Source organism: Taudactylus pleione, unplaced genomic scaffold, assembly GCF_031769625.1.
Source record: "Taudactylus pleione unplaced genomic scaffold, aTauple2 ptg000206l, whole genome shotgun sequence".
Taxonomy (NCBI): domain Eukaryota; kingdom Metazoa; phylum Chordata; class Amphibia; order Anura; family Myobatrachidae; genus Taudactylus; species Taudactylus pleione.
The window spans coordinates 10621660-10643849 of record NW_028284608.1 but is presented as its reverse complement, the minus strand read 5'-3'; the positions used below and the strand labels follow the sequence as shown (position 1 = coordinate 10643849).

Below are 22190 nucleotides of genomic sequence, written 5' to 3'. Positions count from 1 at the left end.
GTAACACCACAAATTAAGCGCAAACACCTCAGTGTCCCCAACGTGTTCTTTTGAGGTAAGCACAAGTAAATGGAGGAGGTAACCGCAGCACGATGTCCCCAACCGTGAGTGCAAATGCAAGTAGGTAGGGGGTCATTAGTAGCAAAGGATTTTATTCCCACACCTGTTTGAAGACAATGGGTAACAGGCCATACAACATTCATGAAGGGACTTGCCCCAACAAAAACGTACAGTGCGCTTTGGAATAATGAATTCCGATTGAGTAGTACCCTCTGTGTGCCTCCATTGACTTGTGCATTGTACACTAATTCACCATTGTTTTGCTATCTTTGAATATGCGCAAAATGTATTATCGTTCTGTTTGTGCATGATGGGTTATTTTATACAATGGAAAAGATAGCGATGGAGCACAGATCACTGGGACACTGGTGCGTCCTTTGCTGAGTGCCAGAAGTGTGCCTCTGCCCTCTTCATGTCTACAGATAATAGAATGTGTATGGGCAGGACTACAGCACACAGCGATCATTTAGGCAACGCCAGTGCAGCCCAGGTGTTACAGAGAATGCTGCACTATCTGTAGATGGAGGAAGAGAGTTTAATCACTAGCATGCAATAAAAAAAAAGCTACAATCCCTCCTGAACTAGGGGAGAGTCTTAACAGATACACATGTACTGTAGATAAAAGGTAAGCATACCTGTCAGCATTGCTAAACTAGGTCAGAATTTGCTTTAATGTGTTAATGTATCATACAATTAAAGGGGAGTTTTACCAAGGCTTGGAGAGAGATAAAGTGGAGGGAGATAATGTACCACCCAATCAGCTTCTGTCACTTTACATGCTGTTTCAAAAATGGCAGTTAAGAGCTGATTGGTTGGTACTTTATCTCTCTCTACTTTATCTCTCTCCAAGGATTGATATATCTCCCCCTAAATCGTCAATTTATATAATAAAATTAACTGCTGATAAAAATTGCTCAGTTGGTTTGAGCTCAGTGGTGCACAGGAGGGGGCGGTGATAGAGAGAAACAGTGGGGGAAGGAGGAGAGGTGGGGATAAACTGTTGGGGACAGAGAGAGAGAGTGTTGGGGTGGAAAAAGAGAGAATGGGGGGAAAGGGGGCAGAGACAGAGAGAAAATATAAATAAATAAAAGCCAGGTAGCATCGGGCATTACAGCTAGTAACTAATAAATTTACACACATCTTCTATAATATTTAGCATTTTGTGAAGGGTGTCACCCATATCGACTACATACACAAAATTGGAAAGGTCATGAAGACTAAACAAACAAAATGTGGATTTCACAGCAGGATCTAATTACCTATCTTATAAAAGGGGCCCACAACTCAACCACTCTCACTGGCTTCGGGGGTCTCAACAGAAAGCATTTCTCTCCATGCAACAAAACCTTTCTGACCATTCTAACATTTGTCATTAGTTATGTTTATATACGTGACCAAATAGAAAAGTATGAAGATGTAGGTGGTCCTTACAACTCTGAGAATATATTGTCTATCTCGGGTCTTGGGCACAGATTGTTTAAGAAGACTCTGTAAGCCTCTGGCGTGAAGTCATCTTGAGGGACTGAATCACTCTGTAAATAAATAAGACACATTTAGGATGAAAATAAATACTGTAACATATAGTGATGTGTTACCAAGGTTATGTAGAGGTGAGAAAGAATCAGTTTTACTTCTAATTTGTTGTGTGTGTTGAAACTGGTTTTAACAACAACTGAATGAGTCACTAGAGCAGGAAAAGTCCCAGCATTCTAAACACCCAAGGGCCACGGTTGCCACCCCAATCGCTCGCCAGCCACCGGTAGCTCGCCACCTCAAGCATGGTAGCTCGCATCACGGTGGTAGCACGGCAGGTGATCGCAGAAGCTCTATAGCAGTCCTCAGCATCTCCTCGTCCAATCTCCACCCAAGGCCTGCTGACCACCCCCCCACTGGCACAGCTTCCTACATCCCGGCAGCCGCTAGAATATTATCGCAGGCTGCCACTGGTGATTGGGGCCCTGCTACATTTCTCTGCATATAACCGGCCCTGCAGTCTCTGGGCCGGCTCAAGAGCAGTTCCAGTGTGGCTGCCACTGGCCTCTAGACTTGTGCTGACCCCCAGCCGTAGGGCAAAAGCACCGGGGTCCAGCACAGGTGAATAACCCACTGTGCGATGCAGATTCATTTTTTTAAGATTCCATTTGTGCCATCTCAGAATTACACCCAGTATTCTTTTATATACAAAGTCTTCATTGCAGCATTATTAAAACATAAACAGCGCAGTAACAGGACGGTGGGGCTGCCGACTTTAGGTAGTAGAGCATTGCCTGGAGCGTCCTTAGGACATTGAGGGCTGCTCTACATGCTGTAGGGTGCACGCCAGATGAAGGTGCCATGGGGCAGCGATGGTGCTGCCCCTAGTGTCCTGCAGCGATGGCACAGCTCGCACACTACTAATTACAGCCCTGCGCATAAAGCCCAAAATAAAATGATAGTTTTTCAAAAGTTCTACTCAATCTCTATTTTACCAAAGTCATTAATAGTTGCAGATCTCCTTGAATTTGCTGACATCACATACTGAACAAGTTAAAAAAATAATAATAATACAGGTTTAGTCTCCCATATCCAAATATTCTGAAATACAGAATATTCCGAAATACAGAATATTTTTAGCATGACTGAGATAGTGAAACTTTTGATTTTTGATGGTTCAATGTACACAAACTTTATTAAGGCACAAAATTATTAAAAATAAAGTATAAAATTACCTATAGGCTGTGTGCATAAGGTGTATATGAAACAAATTAATTTCATGTATGTACACAAACTTAGTTTGAGCCACAAAATTATTGAAAATATTGTATATAATTACCTTCAGGCTGTGTGTATAATGTGTATATGAATCATAACTGCATTCTGTGTTTAGATTTGGGCCCTATTCTTAAGACATTTCAATATGGTATACAATTATTCCAAAATACGGAATATTCCAATATCCAAAATACCCTTGGTCCCAAACATTTTGGATATGGGAGACTCAACCTGTAATAATAAAAAAAAAAAAATTAAAGGCCAAGAACATAATTGGAAAAACTTGAGGCCAAACTTTGAGCTATCCAAGTTATTAAATTCATATAAGTTAAAAGTCATTATAGTCTCTGAGGTGAAAATCTGCACCTCCAAGTCTCCGTTGCTTGGTTAGCAAGTGTCTTCTTTTATTAAAATTCAAAGCAGTGTTACTAAGTAACAGATGGATGATAGGATCATGTCCGGATTACTAATGTAAATCTCGTTTTCCAAACTGAATCTCAAGCAGTTGTAGTGTCTATTTACTTTATATAACAAATATAGATATAACTGTATAATAAATACATTCAAATACTATCCTGTTATTTAAGATTGCAGGGTACGGGGTCAGACCCCAGTTGTTCTGACACCGTAATTTAAAGATGTGCTTTCAAAAAGAATTTGGTAGCAACGCACACTAGCCCGCTCTCCCGGAATGTCTGGGAGACACCCGAATTCCCTCGCCCCAACTTTCCTAGTGAAGTGGGCAGGGCTTGTCATGTGGACCTCCCCATTTCCAGCTTTTGAAGGGAAGATCCTTCAGTAGTGAAGTAGGTAGATTAGATACAATATAAGTATACACTTATATTTCAGAGAATTCAATAACCATGTTTGTGAAGAAGAATTAACTATATAATACATTAATTTATTCTTAACAGAGCTGACATTATACTGTATGCATGTTTTTATCATTCTAACAAGAAATGTCAATCACTGACAAATACCACAAACTAATAAAATGACAACAGTATGTTCTTTTGTGCTCACACATTCATAATGTTACAACGTGTGAGAGGATAAAAAACCAGAAAACAACATCCATGCAATTACCGCTGTGTTCAGTTTATTTCGCCATCGTCTTGATTCTTGAAGAAATAACTCTGCAGAGGGCCTGATTCGGATTTGAATGCAAACCTGATGGTTTACGCACAAATACGGTGTTTGCGGACCTGCGTATGCACAGAACCTGGTCTTGCGTGTGTTTAGAATGGGTCCTGCGTGATCGCTCGCAGTACCCCTTTACCTGCAACATGATTGACATGGGGGGCGGAGACCAGGACTGTTGTACAAAATGGGGGCGTGTCGCACCCGTTCTGTAGGCGTGACAAGCCCAGGGTCTGCGTCGCCGGCTGACCACTTGCAACGGCCAGTCTGAGTAAGCTTCGACGGGTTACGCAGAGGTTGCGATGGTAATCCGATTCTGGGCCTGGACGCAGCACTCGGATCGCAGATACAGGCAAGAGGTGTCTATTTTTTGCAGACGCCTCCTTCTGCATTTGCATTTGAGTTGTACGATATTGCACAGCTGCTTCCCTGCATCCTATCAGAATCAGGCCTCCCGTCCTGTACCATGTCTGTGATACTTACTCTGCCAGATGGAAGACCACAAGCCTCTAATGCAGTTTCCACACGTTTTCTGTCTGTGGAAAATAGGCGATATATGCTAGAAAGAAAAAGGAAAATAATATAGTCTTTATGGTCGGTTTTATTAGGATGGACGTACAGTGGAGAATTAACATCATATTATTGTGCACTATCATGAATATACAATTTCATAGGGTTCCAACTAGAACTAAACCAAATCTGTTTCTCTACAATGTTATAGCAGAGCGCGATCTGCATGAACGTCTGAGATGAGAGCTGTCTTCTTGCTAGTCTTCACGTCCAGCACGATCATTACAATTCTTTCTGACCTACTAAAAAAATTCTAAACTTATCATGATCTGAATTGCCTGAGACAATATTAGCTTTTCCTTTCATCTTCAATCCTTGCTTGTTAAGCTTCTCCTTGGTATATTCCCAAATGTCATAATGAAATACATCTGCATAATGTGCTTAAAAAGTGAAAAAAGTTACTTCAAGATTCCAAATCATTGCAGAATACTAATTATATTCATTATGCAGTTTCTGGTGGGTAACACATAACCCATTCATTGTTGTCAGTCATCATTACTGATAGATCACAGTGAAAGTGCTACAGTTACTATGATACTACACTTATCCTTATGACATTAGCACTTTGGGTCTGATTCAGTACTTATCGCAACTGCAATCGCAATAGTGATTACGCACGCAGTCTTACTGCGAAGATATGATAATCCTCTGCCATCACAGCACAACATAAGGACGCCCACCTTACCTTACACACATCCGTAATACTTTGCAAGTCTGCGAAAACATCGGTAACATTGAGTACAATCAGAGCCTCACACACACTTGCACAAGCTCTGACCTTACTCAGGAATTGCTAACCTCATCGCACGCAGTGGAAGCCCGAGTTGCGTAAGGCATTGCAGGGGCTAATTTATGCACGCCTCTGCAACGGCATTCAAACACACTGGCATGCCTGCGTTTCGCCAAGCACCTCCTGTCACCTCCCCCAGGCGGTAGTTCCTGTCAGTCACTCTGCAATGGGTCTGCGTAGTCTCTGCGATTGTAGTCCCGATCGCAGGGCTGTTTCGCGCACAAGCACTGCGATGCATATGCATGCGCAGAACGCAATAATCGGCCGATTGCGTGTGTAACTGCAGTTGCGATCCTTACTGAATCAGGCCCTGTGATTGCACTGGGTATGTAAGGCCGACATGTTAGGATGCCTCCTGTCACAATACCGACAGCCTAACCCTCCCTTCTTGTAGCCTAACCCCAACCCTCCCCAGCCCGCACCCTAACCCTCCCCATTAGTGCTATGTCTCCCCCCTTCGTGCCTAAACCTAACCCTCCCCCCTTAGTACCTAACCCCCCTAGTGGTGCCTAACGCTAACCCCCCCCAAAACCTAACACTAACCCCGCTATGTAACCTAAACCTAACCCTCCCTCCCCGTGGCTAACACTAGGGACGCCATGGACTTACCTCATCTGGGCAGGCGTCTTTCGGCGTTCCGGCGTCAGGATTAAGATAGGCATCGGTATATCGACGCCTATCTTAAGTCCCTTGACGGGCTTCAGCCATCAGCATTTAGACTGGCGGCCGCTGACTACATCCCGATTGCACTTGTGTTTCTATATACAATAAAAGAAACACAAATAAATTCTCTATCCAGTATAAACTCTTTCTCTATCGTTTGTGCTTTTCTTGTGGAGGGAATGAGGGTACAGTCCTGTAAGCAATGGGGTAATTACACGGAAGCACAAAGCTGGAGGTTCAGATTGCTCAGGAGCCAGAGATTACTGGTGAAGCTCTTCTGCATGATATCAGATGGAATTTAAGTAGTGTATAGTGCTCTTCAATCTGTAACGCTATCTTCTGACAGTGTAGTAATTGCAGCAAACATATCAGAGTGAATTGTTCTCATACTGTAGTAATTAAATAAAAAAAGTGCCCCTGTAGTATTGTGAATAAAGAATACTAACCATCCGCCCATCTAGTACTGTGAATAGGATAATATTCCTATAGGAATATGGAATAAAAAATAGTGCCTATGTAGTATTGTGAATAAAGTATAGTGCCTTATAGTACAGTATTGTGAGTAAATAATAGTTCCTCTGTAATATCGTAAATAAACTGTAGTGAAACCGAATAGTAATGTGCATAAAAAAGAGTTCCTCTAAACTTCTGCATAAAGAATAGTGCACCTGTAGTATTGTGCATAAACAATAGTGCCTCTGTAGTATTGTGCATAAACAATAGTGCCTCTGTAGTATTGTGCATAAAGAATAGTGCCTCTGTAATATTGTGCAGAAATAATAGTGCCCATGTAGGGCATTTTAAGAGGAGGGCGCCCATGTGCAGACTCAGTGCGGGCCCCCTCCTTAGTGCCAGAATCTACTGCGCATGCCCGGGTGCCATTTAACCGGGGACAGCAGTACTGCGCATGCATGAGTCGACGTTGCAGCGCAGTACTACAAACAGATAAGTATAAGACTAGTGGGTACAGGGTGTGGGTCTCCCTGGACCCAGGGGCCAGTGTGCCCCGCACACCCTGCACCCATTACAGAGACGCCCCTGCCTTGTAGTATTAAAAATAAAGAATAGTGCATCTAAAATTGTGAATAAAGAGTAGTGACCTTATAGTATTGTGCATAAGGAATAGTACTATAGTACTGTGAATAAAGAGTAGTGACCCTGTCAGTGGCGGAACTAGCGGCGGTGCAGCCGGTGGCTTGCACCGGGGCCCGCTGTGGTGCAGGAGCCCATTGCCACTGCTGCACCCGCCGCTAGTGTCCCCCGGGCCCAACAAGTGTAGTGCAGACCGCAGTGAGAATGGTCAGCACTACACACTATTAAATTGGGCTTTTAGCTCTTATAGCAGCCGCTGTGAACACGTTTACCCATAGCTCCAGGTACTTAGCGCGAAAGCTATTAGTTAATGCGCACTAGCCACAGATTTACCAAGCAAGGAAAAGGGCATGTAAATGAATAGCTCCAGGTGTAAAAGTCCGACGCTACAACTATTTTCTTCATGCAGTAAGGTATTTAGGCTAATTTAACCTGGCCAATAGCCTAGAAAGGGCATAAGGTGGACGGCGGTGGTTGTAATATGGCTGACAAATGTTACCCTGAAATAAAGTTTAATGTCTGGGAAGTCTCTATCTCCGTCTGGTAGATTTCTTGAAGGGGGATAAGTGTATTCGGAGTTGATGAGAAATCTCTGTATACCAAGAAATTCTGAGAACCCACAAGATTATTAAGGAGCTCCACGAGAAGAGATCTGATTTATTTTTTGTGAATTGTCTCGGGAAGTTTTTGGCACATAAAGACTCATAGGAAGATTTCCCCCAGATATTTAATTTTTTTATTTTGCCAATTAAAGGCAAATTTAGAATTGTGGCTTCGCTTATCTAGGTGGTGGAAGTTAAGCAGCATTGCTTGAGATTTTGATAAGTTTATTCTATAGCAGGCAAATTGGCATATAATTGCTTTCTAAAAAAATTAGGGAGGAAATTCTGGGTTGTTGAAGCATCAGCATAATATCATCCATAAAGAGCAATATTTTATCACCGGTTGAAGTAATACCGTTGGCACCCTAAGATTTTGTCATAGAATTTAATATCGTTGTTAGGAGGGACGTGACAAGCAACCTTCATGCACTCTTTGAGGATAACAGATATCTAGGCCTGGAGAGAGTCTTCGGACCAGGAGGTTCCCCCCAGAATGGCGAAGAAGAGGGTTGAAGGTGTTAAATCAAGATGTCCACAGAGATTCCTGGGGTTTTGCCTGATTTCTGGGTTTTTAGTACTGTACTTCAATGATTCAGTCATTTTAATACCTGATGGTGTCCCCGCGAGTCCCTAATAGACAGGACATGTATGGTGCAGAGATTTTGTAGCTGAGTTTAGAAGCCAGGAAATACTATATCAGCTATAATGCCTTTGGTTCAGCCACATGAGCCTGTGTGCAGTATGTGTGGTTAGGAGATGGTTAAGGTCTTCCCTGACCATTTTGAACTGTTAAGGACTATGGGGTATATTTACTAAAAGTCGATTTTAATCAATTTAAAATCGATTAACATCGATGTTGTTTCTGGGGTTAAATCACACATTTACTAATAGTTTAAAAAAAAAAACAATCAAAAATTGTCTGTTAGTAAATTTGTGATTATCTGTAAAAGTCAATCTTTTGAGGGGAGGGATGGGGATTTGGATACTAAAGTTATAAGATGGCCTCAAAGCACAGCCTTATGTGTTTCCAAGAGCGCCATATTGGAGATATTGGGCTATTATTTAAATCAATTTAATTAGTAAGAAGAGATAATTTTTGGAATGTATGTTAACTGCTAAACTTCATGAAAACTCTTCAACCAATCAGATTCTGCATATGATTTTTCTAGTACAGCTTAGAAAATATAAGCATCAATCTGATTAGTTGCTATGGGCAACCTTACATTTCACTCACTTTTACCTATAGATCAGTTATCTATAAATGCCCCCATGTGTTTTCGCACCTGTGAGATCCAACGGGCAGCAGTCAGCTGAACAAACATGTTTAATAAAATTCATTATGTTTTTTTTCCAATTTATGTTAATTTTGACAAGGTTTTTAAATGTAGTTGTAATCTTCGTTGCTTATATAAAATTGTAGCTGGTACAAAGTCACGTTTTAATCTCCTTTTTGCTTTATTATATCAAGATTTAGTCAGTGAAGTTCAGTTTTCATTTTAGTCTAATTTTAGTAAATGTTTTAGTCATATTTTTTGCAAACAGATTAATGATATTGTAATGTATTTCTCTGAAGAACTTTTCTCTAAAATTCCCTTGTGAACTTGAAGTCAGCGTACTGTACCTGTACCTGTGTGTTTAGTAATCTAGGCTCAGTAGGCTCAGTGAGAATGTTTTACATACTGACATACATTAGTAATCCTCCCATATATCAAATAAAATTAATGCCTTAAGCCTGTTAGACCAAGTGCAATACACAATCATTTTCTTCATACAAGTCATATTTATTTTCTTCAAATATCTAGAACACATACTTGTTCTTTAAAAAATTAAAATAACCCTACTTTAAAAATAGAAAGTAGTGTATGTAGTAATCAGTGTTAAAGTTTACAAGGATTTTAAATTTAGTCTTAGGGCCGTATTCAATTAGAAGCAAAAAGTGCCGTTTGTCGAAAAGTTTCCGCGGATTCGGACTTTCCGCTTGTTTTCAAAGTATCTCCATATTCAATTCCAGGACGTTTTTGCCTTAGCGGAAACTCAATGCAATGTAATAGGCAAAAAAGATTCGCCTATGAATAGCAGGTGAAAAGAAGTGCAAAATCTTTATTTTGGGGTGCAAACATGGGGAAACCACCCAGAACACTTGGGACAGCCCCACAAAGTACAAATCTGTAAAAAAAAAAAAAATTACCTCAGAACACCCTAAAAAAATACTTTAATTTTGGGGGGGCGAAAAAGTAAAAAGTGGGGGGACAAGCATAAAAACTAGCGAAATAGACTTCTTGGGGTGCTGTAAGGGGGGGCAAAGTGTTTTTGAGATTGCAGGTGCATGTATGAGGGTGGTTTTTCACATTTCTTAAAAGGTCATTTTAAAGTTTACATACATAAAAATATGCTAGCACTATATTTGACTGTACTACTTATTTTCACCTAAAAATACTGCTTTATACCATTCTTCACCACTTTTCCAAAGACGCTAATAAGAAGCAATTTAAACTACTTAAGTACCCCAAACACTTTTATTAGGGTTATTAGTACACATCTACATTGATTCCCTATGTAAGTGCATCCTTTTTTGTGGTACAGACTGATTTCCCCACTTTTGACAGTACTCTCCGCCTGTTCCACATTCGCTGCTTGCCGTTTTCACGTGGTTTGGAATTGAATAGGGCGAAAAGCGGGGATGTGCATGAAAAGCTTTCGCCTCTGAAACTGGCGATGTAAGCGGAAAGTCGGACAGACGAAACCTTTCCAACTTTTTGCATCTAATTGAATACGGCCCTTAGTCGCTTATTTAAAACTGAACACAGATGTCATAATTTTCATTATTAAAACGTTTATATTATCGTTATCGTTACAATTTAGTCCTAAAAAAAAATTTAATCTACAGTTACTTTTGGTCAAACTTTTCATCGGCAAAATGAACACTGCACCTACAGTAATATGCCATCCGCAATTCATGGGCATGAAGAACATTGAAGATCACATCATACTGTTTATCAAAACTGTTCATTTGCTATATTTTTTAGAATTGTCACTTCGCGATTCAGTTAAAGCTTAATGCATCTATAATTAGAACAAATGAGCTTCCTTATAGCTGTAATGTGTTGCTTATGACAGACAATTTATGAGCTTATTATTCTCTGGTTTATTTCTGTTTTTCTACAACTTGCATTGTGCACAGACTTTCCACTGAGGTCAGGTCAATTCCACTGTACATCTTATTTACACTACTCATTGACAACACTTTCAGCATTATTACCAGACATCCAGATGTTTGGATTGACAAAAAGTAATCACATTATGATATAATTAAAAATGTAAGTATGGGTTTATTTACAGATGTAGCATGGCTGACGACTGAGCGAAGAGTAATTCTAAAATCCTAAAGTTACTGCCTTGTCTGAATAAAGAATAAAAAATGCAATAAAATGAAAAAAAAAAAATACTATTTGAACTTGATGTATCCGACCATTTGACATACAGTATCTGCACCTAACAGATTTAATTTAACTCATTAACAAAATAGTACTTTTATAAATAAACAACCTACTTTTTAACAGGAATCCGTCCCTCTGTGTTGACTTGGAGTTTTAGCTTTGTATACCTAAAAAAAATAATAATAATAATTATAATAAGATTATAAAAAAATCGCAGACAGTAGTTTCATAAGCCCTGCAAGTGTCATCTGCCAAACCATACTGTAAAGGTATTGTATATAATATCACAAGAAGCAAGTTAATGAAAATTGGGAAATCTTATATGCTACAATAGCAAAAAAAACATTACAATTATATTTTATTTCATCTAAAATATATAAAAAGTATATATGGTAAGGGCAAATCTTGTTTTAAATGAGCTGTCCTCCATTTAGTGTTACTTGTATTTTATTCCAAACAGTATGAAATTGGAAACATTTAAATAAAAGCAGCATTCTTAGGCAGAAAATAAAATAAACATTCCCATAGAGTACGAAGGAAATAAAAGCAGCATTCTCAGGCAGTAGGCAGAAAATAAAATAAACATTCCCATAGAGTACGAAGGAAATAAAAGCAGCATTCTCAGGCAGTAGGCAGACAATAAAATAAACATTCCCATAGACTAGGCAGAAAATAAAAGCAGCGTTCTTAGGCAGTAGGCAGACAATAAAATAAACATTGCTACTTTTATTTCCTGCCTACTCTATGGGAATGTCTATTTTATTTCCTCCCTACTGCCTGAGAACGCTACTTTTATTTCCTGCCTACTCTATGGGAATGTCTATTTTATTTCCTGCCTACTGCCTGAGAACGCTACTTTTATTTCCTGCTTACTCTATGGGAATGTCTATTTTATTTCCTGCCTACTGCCTGAGAACGCTACTTTTATTTCCTGCTTACTCTATGGGAATGTCTATTTTATTTCCTGCCTACTGCCTGAGAACGCTACTTTTATTTCCTGCTTACTCTATGGGAATGTCTATTTTATTTCCTGCCTACTGCCTGAGAACGCTACTTTTATTTCCTGCTTACTCTATGGGAATGTCTATTTTATTTCCTGCCTACTGCCTGAGAACGCTACTTTTATTTCCTTCGTACTCTATGGGAATGTCTATTTTATTTCCTGCCTACTGCCTGAGAACGCTACTTTTATTTCCTGCTTACTCTATGGGAATGTCTATTTTATTTCCTGCCTACTACCTGAGAACGCTACTTTTATTTCCTTCGTACTCTATGGGAATGTTTATTTTATTTCCTGCCTACTGCCTAAGAATGCTGCTTTTATTTCCTGCCTACTCTATGGCATTCTCAGGCAGTAGGCAGGAAATAAAATAAACATTCCCTTAGAGTAGGCAGAAAGTAAAGCAGCATTCCCAGGTAGTAGGCATTGCACGGGGAATGCTGCTATTTAGGGGCTTGCAGCTGGCAGCTTTATAATGAGTCAATCTGACTCATTAGCGCACCGCCGCTCCATGGGCCGTGGCAGTGCAGTGACACGGTCTGGCCGGGGGGGTGGGGGGAGGTGGAGGAGCAAGGGGGCCTCTCCTCATTTCTCCCTGGCTGCCTCCCGAGTTACTGAGTGGGACTGGCTGGGGGCTGAGGGGGAGGCGGTGCGGCCAGGGATAATGTCACAATCTCGGCAGGGCGGATAGGAGCTACATGCTACATGACATGGAAACTTGGCATGACATGGAAACTTGTGTAATAGCCATGTGTCACCTAAATGAAAATTATCAGAAACCTGACCCCTTGGTAAATGTAGCAGCTGCTGCTAAAGAGGCAGATGGGTACTGCAATGAGGTAACATGGTATTGGGGGTCACAGGAGAGAATGTGATAGGTGGATCACTGTCTCTCCTGTGTCCAACTTCAGGGGGCGTTGATGCTCTGGCGTGGGCCCAGGCCCCGGCTACAGTAGTAAGTAAACTTACTATGAGTGTCTTTGCCTGCAGCCACCTCACATCTCTTATCCACTGCCTCCCCAGTCACCTTCTATTTCCCCTACCATCCACTACCTTCCATTATTACCTACAACCTGTCCCTGTCACCCTCTACCTCTCCCTGTCACCATCTGCCTCCCCCTGTCACCATCTGCCTCCCCATCACCCTCTACCTCTCCCTGTCTTCTTCTGCCTCCCCCTGTCACCCTCTACCTCTCCCTGTGTTCTTCTGCCTCTCCATGTCTCCATCTGCCTCCACCTGTCACACTCTACCTCTCCCTGTCACCATCTGCCTCCCCCTGTCATCCTCTACCTCTCCCTGTGTTCTTCTGCCTCTCCCTGTCATCCTATACCTCTCCCTGTCTTCTTATGCCTCTCCCTATCACCCTATACCTCTCCCTGTCTTCTTCTGCCTCTCCCTGTCACCCTATACCTCTCCCTGTCTTCTTCTGCCTCTCCCTGTCACCCTATACCTCTCCCTGTCTTCTTCTGCCTCTCCCTGTCTTCTTCTGCCTCCCCCTGTCACCCTCTACCTCTCCCTGTCTTCATCTACCTCCCCCTGTCACCCTCTACCTCTCCCTGTGTTCTTCTGCCTCTCCCTCTCACCCTATATCTCTCCCTGTCTTCTTCTGCCTCTCCCTGTCACCCTATACCTCTCCCTGTCTTCTTCTGCCTCTCCCCGTCACCCTATACCTCTCCCTGTCTTCTTCTGCCTACCCCTGTCACCCTCTACCTCTCCTTGTCTTCTTCTGCCTCTCCCTGTCACCCTATACCTCTCCTTGTCTTCTCCTGCCTCTCCCTGTCACCCTCTACCTCTCCCTGTCTCCCTCTGCCTCTCCCTGTCACCCTCTACCTCTCCCTGTCACCATCTGCCTCCCCCTGTCACCCTCTACCTCTTTCCGTCACCCTCTGCCTTCCACTGCCTCTCCCTATTACAGTCTGCCTCTCCCTGTCACACTCTACTTCTCCTTGTCTCCCTCTGCCTCTCCCTGTCACCCTCTACCTCTCCCTGTCTTCTTCTGCCTCTCCCTGTCACCCTCTACCTCTTTCCGTCACGTAAATGCGAATACTTAGCTAACAGAGTGCAAATGCGATTACATGCCAATTTAGCAGCCGCAGAGAAACAATGAGATCTGTCCGACTCAGAATCGCCTGGAGATATGCAAAGATGCGTATGCTCGCTAAAATTCACTAGATTGGGATGGGGTATTGGTTATCATTACTGCCTCAAAGCACTGAGGTCCTGGGTTCAATTCCCACCATGGCCCTAACTGTGAAGTTTGTATGTCCTGCCCGTGCTTGCATGAGTTTCCTCTGGGTGCTATGAATTTCACCTGCACTCCAAAAATATACTGGTAGGTTAATTGGCTCCAGACAAAAAATGAACCCTAGTGTGTATATGTGTCCATGTGGTAGGGAATATGGATTGTAAGCTCCACTGGTGTGAATGGCCAAATATTCTCTCTGTAAAGCGCTGCAGAATATGTGTGCGCTACATAAGTAACTGGTAATAAATGAATAAATAAATGTGCCCTTGATGTCCTGCATTTGCTTGGAAAGCCACTCTCCGTTGTACATTTCCTGACAAAGAAATGTCTAGTGTTAGAAGATTGGTCCTTACACATTTGTTCTTCAGAGCATTCTACAACTGACAACACACAAATTGCAGATCATGACTCTCCACTAACACACGGCAATGCTGTATACTCAGGAGTGAGCGGCTCAGGCAGAGGACTGTCTATGTAATTATAGCAGGCATCTGGTAGTAATGGGGCAGCTTCTCTATTCTTGTTTAATCTCCTCTTGATACATTGTTTGCAGAATGAGATTCCCTAGCTCCTTTTCGAGCATCTGCAAAGCTGGATTCTGGCAGCGATTCCGCTAATGTTGGTACTGTAGAAAGAAGTACAAAATAACTATAACATTGCGCATAGTGCAAATATTTACATACGTTTGTGTACAATTTGGCTGCGAGTATAAACTGTAGTCAGGGTTAAATGTAGGCATAGTTCTTTTGATCTTTACAATTCCCATATGCTACATAAATAATATTGTACTTTCTATAGATGCTGGCATAATGATATGTGTGTAGCCCCAGATTATTACTTGTTTATGATTTTGTTTTGTGCATATTTGTTTTAAAGCTAATTATGTCTGTCCACATGATTTTATTTTCTTTTTGATGTCTAAATATACTGTGTAATGCAGAAATTAAATTATCCTGAAACTGGGGACACTTAATAAAGTCTAAAAAGTGTTGTTATATCAAACATTAAAAAAAAACTGTCCTGGTTTAGGCAGAACAGTCCTGGTACTGGCTCTTTGTACCACTGGCTCGAAGGTTGCAAGGGGTATCCTGTTCATCGCTGCTTAGGGATGGGCATCAATCATTTTATCATATCGATATTACAGCCCGATATGATGCACTATTTTAGTCAATACGATTCACACAATATATTGAGCAAATTGATTCTGCCTTTAAAATATATATTTCACAGCCACACAGATGCCATTTCTAGGTGCCGACCAAGAACTTGCACTCGTGGTGTCCTTGTCCATCATGACAACGCTCTTATCCACAAGTCCAGGAAAAGTTGTGGATCTGGCCCATGAACGCATCCAGGAGCTTAGCCATCCTCTGTACAGTCCAGGCCTGGAGCCCTACAAATTCTTTGTGTACCCACAAATCTAGCACAAGATGCGTTGGATTTGTTTTGAGTCACCAGAAGCTGGACCTTCATCCAGCATGTAGAAGACATACCTACTTCGGACTGGCCCAGCTGCTTCACCAAGTGGTTTCAGCACATGCAACTTTGCAATGATCCCTCTGGCGAATACTTTGAAAAAACGTAATGTTCACTTTGTTTCTAAATATAATACTTTTTGTGCATCCGGAAACTTATTGCACACCTCTCGTACATGCTAGACAATGAAGCAAAAATCTAGACACGGGTAAGGGACAGAGCACTTGAATGTTCAGCAATTGTCTCAAGAAAAGGTTATGAAGTGGATTGGTAGCACTCCTTTAGTGTTTTTAGGGTGGCAGCTGTCTGTTGAGTGACTTCCTTTTGTTTTTGTGTTTGCAGTACTAACACAAGGGGAGGATGCAAAGATAAAGAAAGACACACAGATAAGCTTGCAAATACTTTTTATTTGGAACAAGTCTCATTTTTAATTCATTATACATTCACAACTTTTTGAAAATACTACACCAGAGGGCACTGTGTACATTCAATACACACACACACACACACACACACACACACACACACACACACACACACACACACACACACGTAAACAGTATATAGAGGGGGTTCAAAGAGTGCCTTCACAGTGACACTGGGCCTGATTAATTACGGATCGCAACTGCGAATGCAATGGCGATTACGCACGCAGTTCAATTGCGATAGTGTGCTAATCCGATGCGATCACTATGCCACCGCTGCACTACACAAGGACGCCCACTTTACCTTACACACATCCGTAATGTTTAGCAAGACTGTGAAACCATCGGTACAATGGAGTACCATCGCAGCCTCACGCACACTTGCACAAGGTCAGACTTTGCTAACTGCATCGCACGCTATGAGGCCTCAGGCTGCGTAGGCCATCGCAGTGGATAATTTATGCATGTCCATGCAATGGCGTTCAAACGCACTGGCACGCCTGCGTTTCGCCGACCACCTCCCATTGCCACCCACAAACGGCACTTCCTGTAAATCACTCTGCGATGGGCCTGCGTAGTCACTGCCATCGCAGTCCCGATCGCAATGGCTAGTTCACACAAGCGATGCATATGTATGCGCATTGCGCAACAATCGATCAATTGCGTGCGTATTAGCAACTGCGTTCCCTGCTGAATCATGCCCTGTGTGCTAAGTGTGTTACAGCGGCTGTCAGACACCCTGTTTAAATGCTTCTACAGTAAGGGACAACACTTAATGTAAATATGTAACAAATTCTTTTTTAATTCATGTAAATAAAGTGTTTAGCAACAATTATGGTGTCATATAATATATATATATATATATATATCTCCTTAATTTTACCTCATAATTACCGACATATATATTACATATGAGGGCTGCAGAGGACTTCCACGTGGGCAGTGATGGGGGTGGGGTGGAATATTTGTGTCATTATACCCCACCCCTCGTGGAAAAATCAAGCAATTGCGCATATTTAAATAGGGGGCAGGGCTGAATGACACAATTACCATAGAATCGGCTCATTGGGCCTCGCCCCCTACGGACGGACCACGGATTGCTAGTAACATTCTCCCCATTCCTCCCTACTTCACTAGGAAGTGGGCAGGATGTGGGAGAAGTGCCTACTCTTCCGGGGGAGCGGGGGAACTACCCGAAAAATTTGGGAGCCTCCTGCAGGTTCCAGGAGAGTAGGCATGTATGCTTCCCTACCTGAAATGCCCACATTTGACTCCCCAATTTCAGGGAGTTCTCCCAGACACCCAAAGAAGTAAGTTAAACTATGTATGTGTGGAGTGAGTGGGGGAGGGGTTTCTTCATGCAATATGTGCAGATTGCGTCACCGTGGCCCCATCCCCCACTGCGTAGTGCAGATTTTAAATCATATAAGTATAACAAATTTAGGAAATGTATCGTGTGAATATACGGCCTGACTCAGGTATGTGCAATGCTGAACGCAGATTCCCGATTATCTGGAATGTGCGCATGCAGGTGACCCATCCTGCACAAGTTATAATATATAGCACAGTAAAGCTGTGACGTGGGCAAGGCTCTCACTGAGACTGCTCCATCACTCACTGACGGCTGTTTATTTTGGTTGAACAACAACAGTCCGATCCATACACACCAGACGATAAATTGAACGATATGGACGATAATGATATTGTTGTTGTTTATATGCGTTCAGATCGTACAGTGTGTATGCACAATATCATTAACAATGCGCGCTCCCGCGGATCGATAACAATGTCTTTCATCGACCGTACTTGCAGGTCAACCTGACGATAACGCCAGATTCTGCAAGTACGGGGATGAGGGAGGGTGACGTCACTGAATGATATCGATAATAATATCGTTCAGGGTGTATGCTCAATGTCGGGAATGACATTGAGCCCGGGTGTTCGAGGTAAACACGTAACGATATCGCTCATGGAGCATATCGTTAAGTGTGTACGTGGCTTAAGGCTTCTCTCTGTGGACTAACATGCCTATATAATAATGTCAGCATTATTCCTTACAACAATATATAATCATTTCAGACAAATATTATCATTATTTGGTATTTAGCCTGATGACTACCTCCTTTATCTAGTACTGTACTTGATAACTGACCTTCTTACCCAGTACAGAAAGTGGTACAGAATATGCGATATATATATATATATATATATATATATATATATATAATGTGTTACTTTGGTGTAACAGACAAGAAGTTGAGTCATACTTGGAATGTCATGAAAGCAGAAAGCTGCCAGTGCAGGATGCCGGCTTAGATTTCACATTCATGTCATCTGTGAATACAAGCTTTACTTGATACAGTATCGCCAGCTAGTTATTGTGTTTCTACAGTACGATTCCAGGAAGTCAGCTTTCCTGAGAAGCCTGTCTTTGCCTACAGAGCACATGCACATTGTAAAATATGGTGCCAGAGGGTGTGCAAAATGTACCACTAGACAATTGCTCAGAGGTGTGTAACTACTGACAAAGTAGCAATACTGCTCTCTTGAGCAAACGCTTGCAGAGAGGTACAATTTGCAAGCACAAATTGTCTCTTTTGCATGCTTACAAATATAGTAATATCCTGGTTCCTCCTCTTGTACAGTTGCCTCTTCCAGTATTGTGCTCTATTGCCATTAGTGGTGGTTCCAGAGGTGGGGCTGCAGCACAGTCCAAAATTTAAATAGGGGAGCCACACCAACTGCCAGTGAGTCCCGGACGGCCAAATTTGGTAGCGTTTGGGGTGGCAGTTGGTGTGGCTACCCTATTTAACTATTGGACTACGCTGCAGCCTCATCTCTGGAGCTGCCACTGATTGCAATACAATGCTTGAGTCTGATGCTCTGTGAGGCTCTACTACTACTAATTGTGTTTAATATCATTGGACCGAGTAGTTACTAATTAGAAGTAGGAGTTGCATACACACTAGACACCTGCAAGGGGGAGAGTGTTAATAACTAATTAAATGTAATTTTTAAACAACGTTGCAGTAGGAACCCAAGGGAAGACCACTTGTCACGTCTGGCTCCGAGGAATTCCCTACTGAGGGGCTGAAAGCTGAGGTCCCCGGTTGAGGGAGGAATCGGAGGCGAGGTGCCTGAATGTAAGTTCTCCTCATCCACAAGTATTGGATGTTGACGAGACCTGACCAAAGGAGCAGAATCTATCCAGCCGGAAGGTGTGCACCAGTGACCCCTCCAAGCGGGATATGGTTTTAGCTGCTCCCGGAAAGTAGGTCACGGCCCTTTGGTCATGTATCCGGTACAAGAGGGGAATGGAGAGAGGTACACCGCTATGGCCCAGAGGAAGTACTAATATGTATTCTATAACTATTGGTACAGAGTTGGCACATTGGGGATTGCTTCCAGAAGTGGTACAAGAACAACAAGAGGGAAGGTCCACTGAGGAGTAGGATACTCTGCTGGCACTGGAGGAGGATGGTGGTTGCGCTGACTGGGAGGGCGCTGACTGCACGGAGTGTGGATACTGGTGCACCGTTGGTACAGAAGGTGATTCAGTGGTTGTACACGGTCGGTGTGTACAGAGTACACGATGTGCGAATCCAGATGCACCGGAGAGTGGTTCTGAAGTTGTACTCAGTTGTGGGTACTGAGTATACAACGAGCGAATCCAGACACACCAGAGGGTGGTATCGAGCTGATATTAGGAATTAACTTGAGCGTGAGGAACAGGAACCTGGAACAGAATGACGACAAGCATACACCAGTAGTGATGACATTGCACAGGCAACTTCCTGGTGTCCAGAGCCCAGTTTTATACCCTAAGGTAACAGTTAATTGGAAATCAGTGTCAGCTGACCGAGACTATGCTACCATTGGTTGAAGGAACAGTCAGGTGAGAGAGACTAACATGGCGGCGCCCATGACGGCAACCTCGTAAACCAAGACACGGAGCCACACATGTAAGTCCAAGAGCACCTAAGGCAAAATCCTCAGCGTGTCACACGCTGCCACACCTGATGCCTGACCGCAAGAGAAATCAGGGGAAGCTGGAGCTGGGCTGGAGCTGAGCCGATCCTAGGCCGAACCCTGACACCACTCTTCTGGAATGTCTGGGAGACACTCAAATTAGCGGACATTCTACTGGGCTCCATGGAGAATATACAGACCTGCCGCATCCAACCCTCTCTAGTAAGTGAGCAGTTGGCTTGATGATGTGACAATTACAAAGTTGGTAAATATTCTTAACATGTTTAATCTTCATGCTGAATGTAGTTTTGAAATTTACATTTTCTTTACAATATTTGAAAAAGAAACTATGGGGTCAATTCCAATGCAGCACATATGGTACCTCTGGACCACAGGGCTGCGGACAAAAATCCATTAATAAGGGGTGAGATTGGGTCGTTAGAGGGGTAAGTTGTGGTGCCAATGTCTGCGTTTCTACGCCATTGCAATGTCAACTCGCTAGCCTCACAGTTAATAGGATTGGCCACTATGACTGATTTTAGAAGCTACCTACAGCCATGGCCAAAAGTTTTGAGAATGACACAAGTATTGGTTTTCACAAAGTTTGCTGTTTCGGTGGCTTTAGACCTTTTTGTCAGATGTTACTATGGTTTACTGAAGTAAAATTGCAAGCATTTCATAAGTGTCAGAGGCTTTTATTGACAATTACATTAAGTTTATGCAAAGAGTCAATATTTGCAGTGTTTATCCTTCTTTTTCAAGACCTCTGCAATTCACCCTGGCATGCTGTCAATCAACTTCTGGGCCACATACTGACTGATGGCCGCCCATTCTTGCCTAATCAATGCTTGGAGTTTGTCAGAATTTGAGGGATTTTGTTTGTCCCCCTGCCTCTTGAGGATTGACCACAATTTCTCAATGGGATTAAGATCTGGGGAGTTTCCTGGTCATGGGACCAAAATTTCGATGTTTTGTGCCCCGAGCCACTTCGTTATCACTTTTGCCTTATGGCAAGGTGCTCCATCATGCTGGAAGAGGCATTGTTCACCACCAAACTGTTCTTGGATGGTTGGGAGAAGTTGCTTTTGGAGGATGTTTTGGTACCATTGTTTATTCATGGCTGTGTTCTTAGGCAAAATTGTGAGTGATCCCACACATAAATGGTCTCAGGATGCTTTACTGTCTGTAAGGGAGATGAGACTCAACAAGGGAGCACAGGAGGGGTGAGTGATTGGGTTTCTTCCACAGATCTGAGATCTTATTTTTAACTAGGGTTGGCAGATTGGAATCGGTATGAAATACCGACAGATTCCCGGTAGCGGGAGCCCGACAGATGGACAGATCCCGGCAGCGGCAGCCCGACAGCGCTGGAAAGCCCGATCGTCCTCAGGTAAGTATATACTAACCTAACCCCCCTAACCCTCCTTAGGGGTGCCTAACCCTAACCTCCCCCCAAGTGCCTAACCCTAATCCCCCCTGTAAGTGCCTAACCCTAACCCCCCCTTCCCCGCTGCCTAAACCTAAGTCCCCCGGGGAGGTGCCTAACCCTAAGTCCCCCCCGGGGGTGCCTAACCCTAACCCTCCCTCTATCCTAACAATAACCCTCCCTGGGTGTGCCTAGCCCTAAGTCCCCCCAGGGTGCCCTAAACCTAACCCTCCCCCCCGCGGCTGTCCGCTCGCGGCGCCCGGCATCCCTTCGATCGGGATGCCGGGCACCTGTCTCCCGGCTTCGGGAAAATGACAGGCGTCTAGATATAGATGCCTGTCATTTAACCCACGCCGGGATAAAGCAATCGGGAAGCCGGCTGTCGGGATCACGTCAGCCGGTGTCTCGATTGCATCCCGGCAGATTTGGGGTATGGTTTTGAACAAAGGGGCTACACAGGTATATAATTTATGTAATGACAGCAGACTGTAGTGAAATGCTCTGACATTTTAATAACATCACTGAACTTATAGGTTATCCTAA

General features: G+C 42.9%; 1 protein-coding gene across 3 annotated transcripts in view; it reads right to left on the bottom strand.

The window, feature by feature from the left end:
* PLCB1 (phospholipase C beta 1) overlaps positions 1-22190 on the bottom strand; it is an 808463-nt gene that overhangs the window by 323503 nt on the left and 462770 nt on the right. For all 3 annotated transcript variants that reach the window (XM_088478043.1, XM_088478041.1, XM_088478042.1), the window contains exons 6-8: positions 11219-11272; positions 4435-4510; positions 1492-1592 (exon numbers count right to left, since the gene is read on the bottom strand). In XM_088478043.1, coding sequence (XP_088334169.1) covers positions 1492-1592; positions 4435-4510; positions 11219-11272 — 231 coding nt within the window. The remainder of the gene's footprint in view (positions 1-1491; positions 1593-4434; positions 4511-11218; positions 11273-22190) is intronic.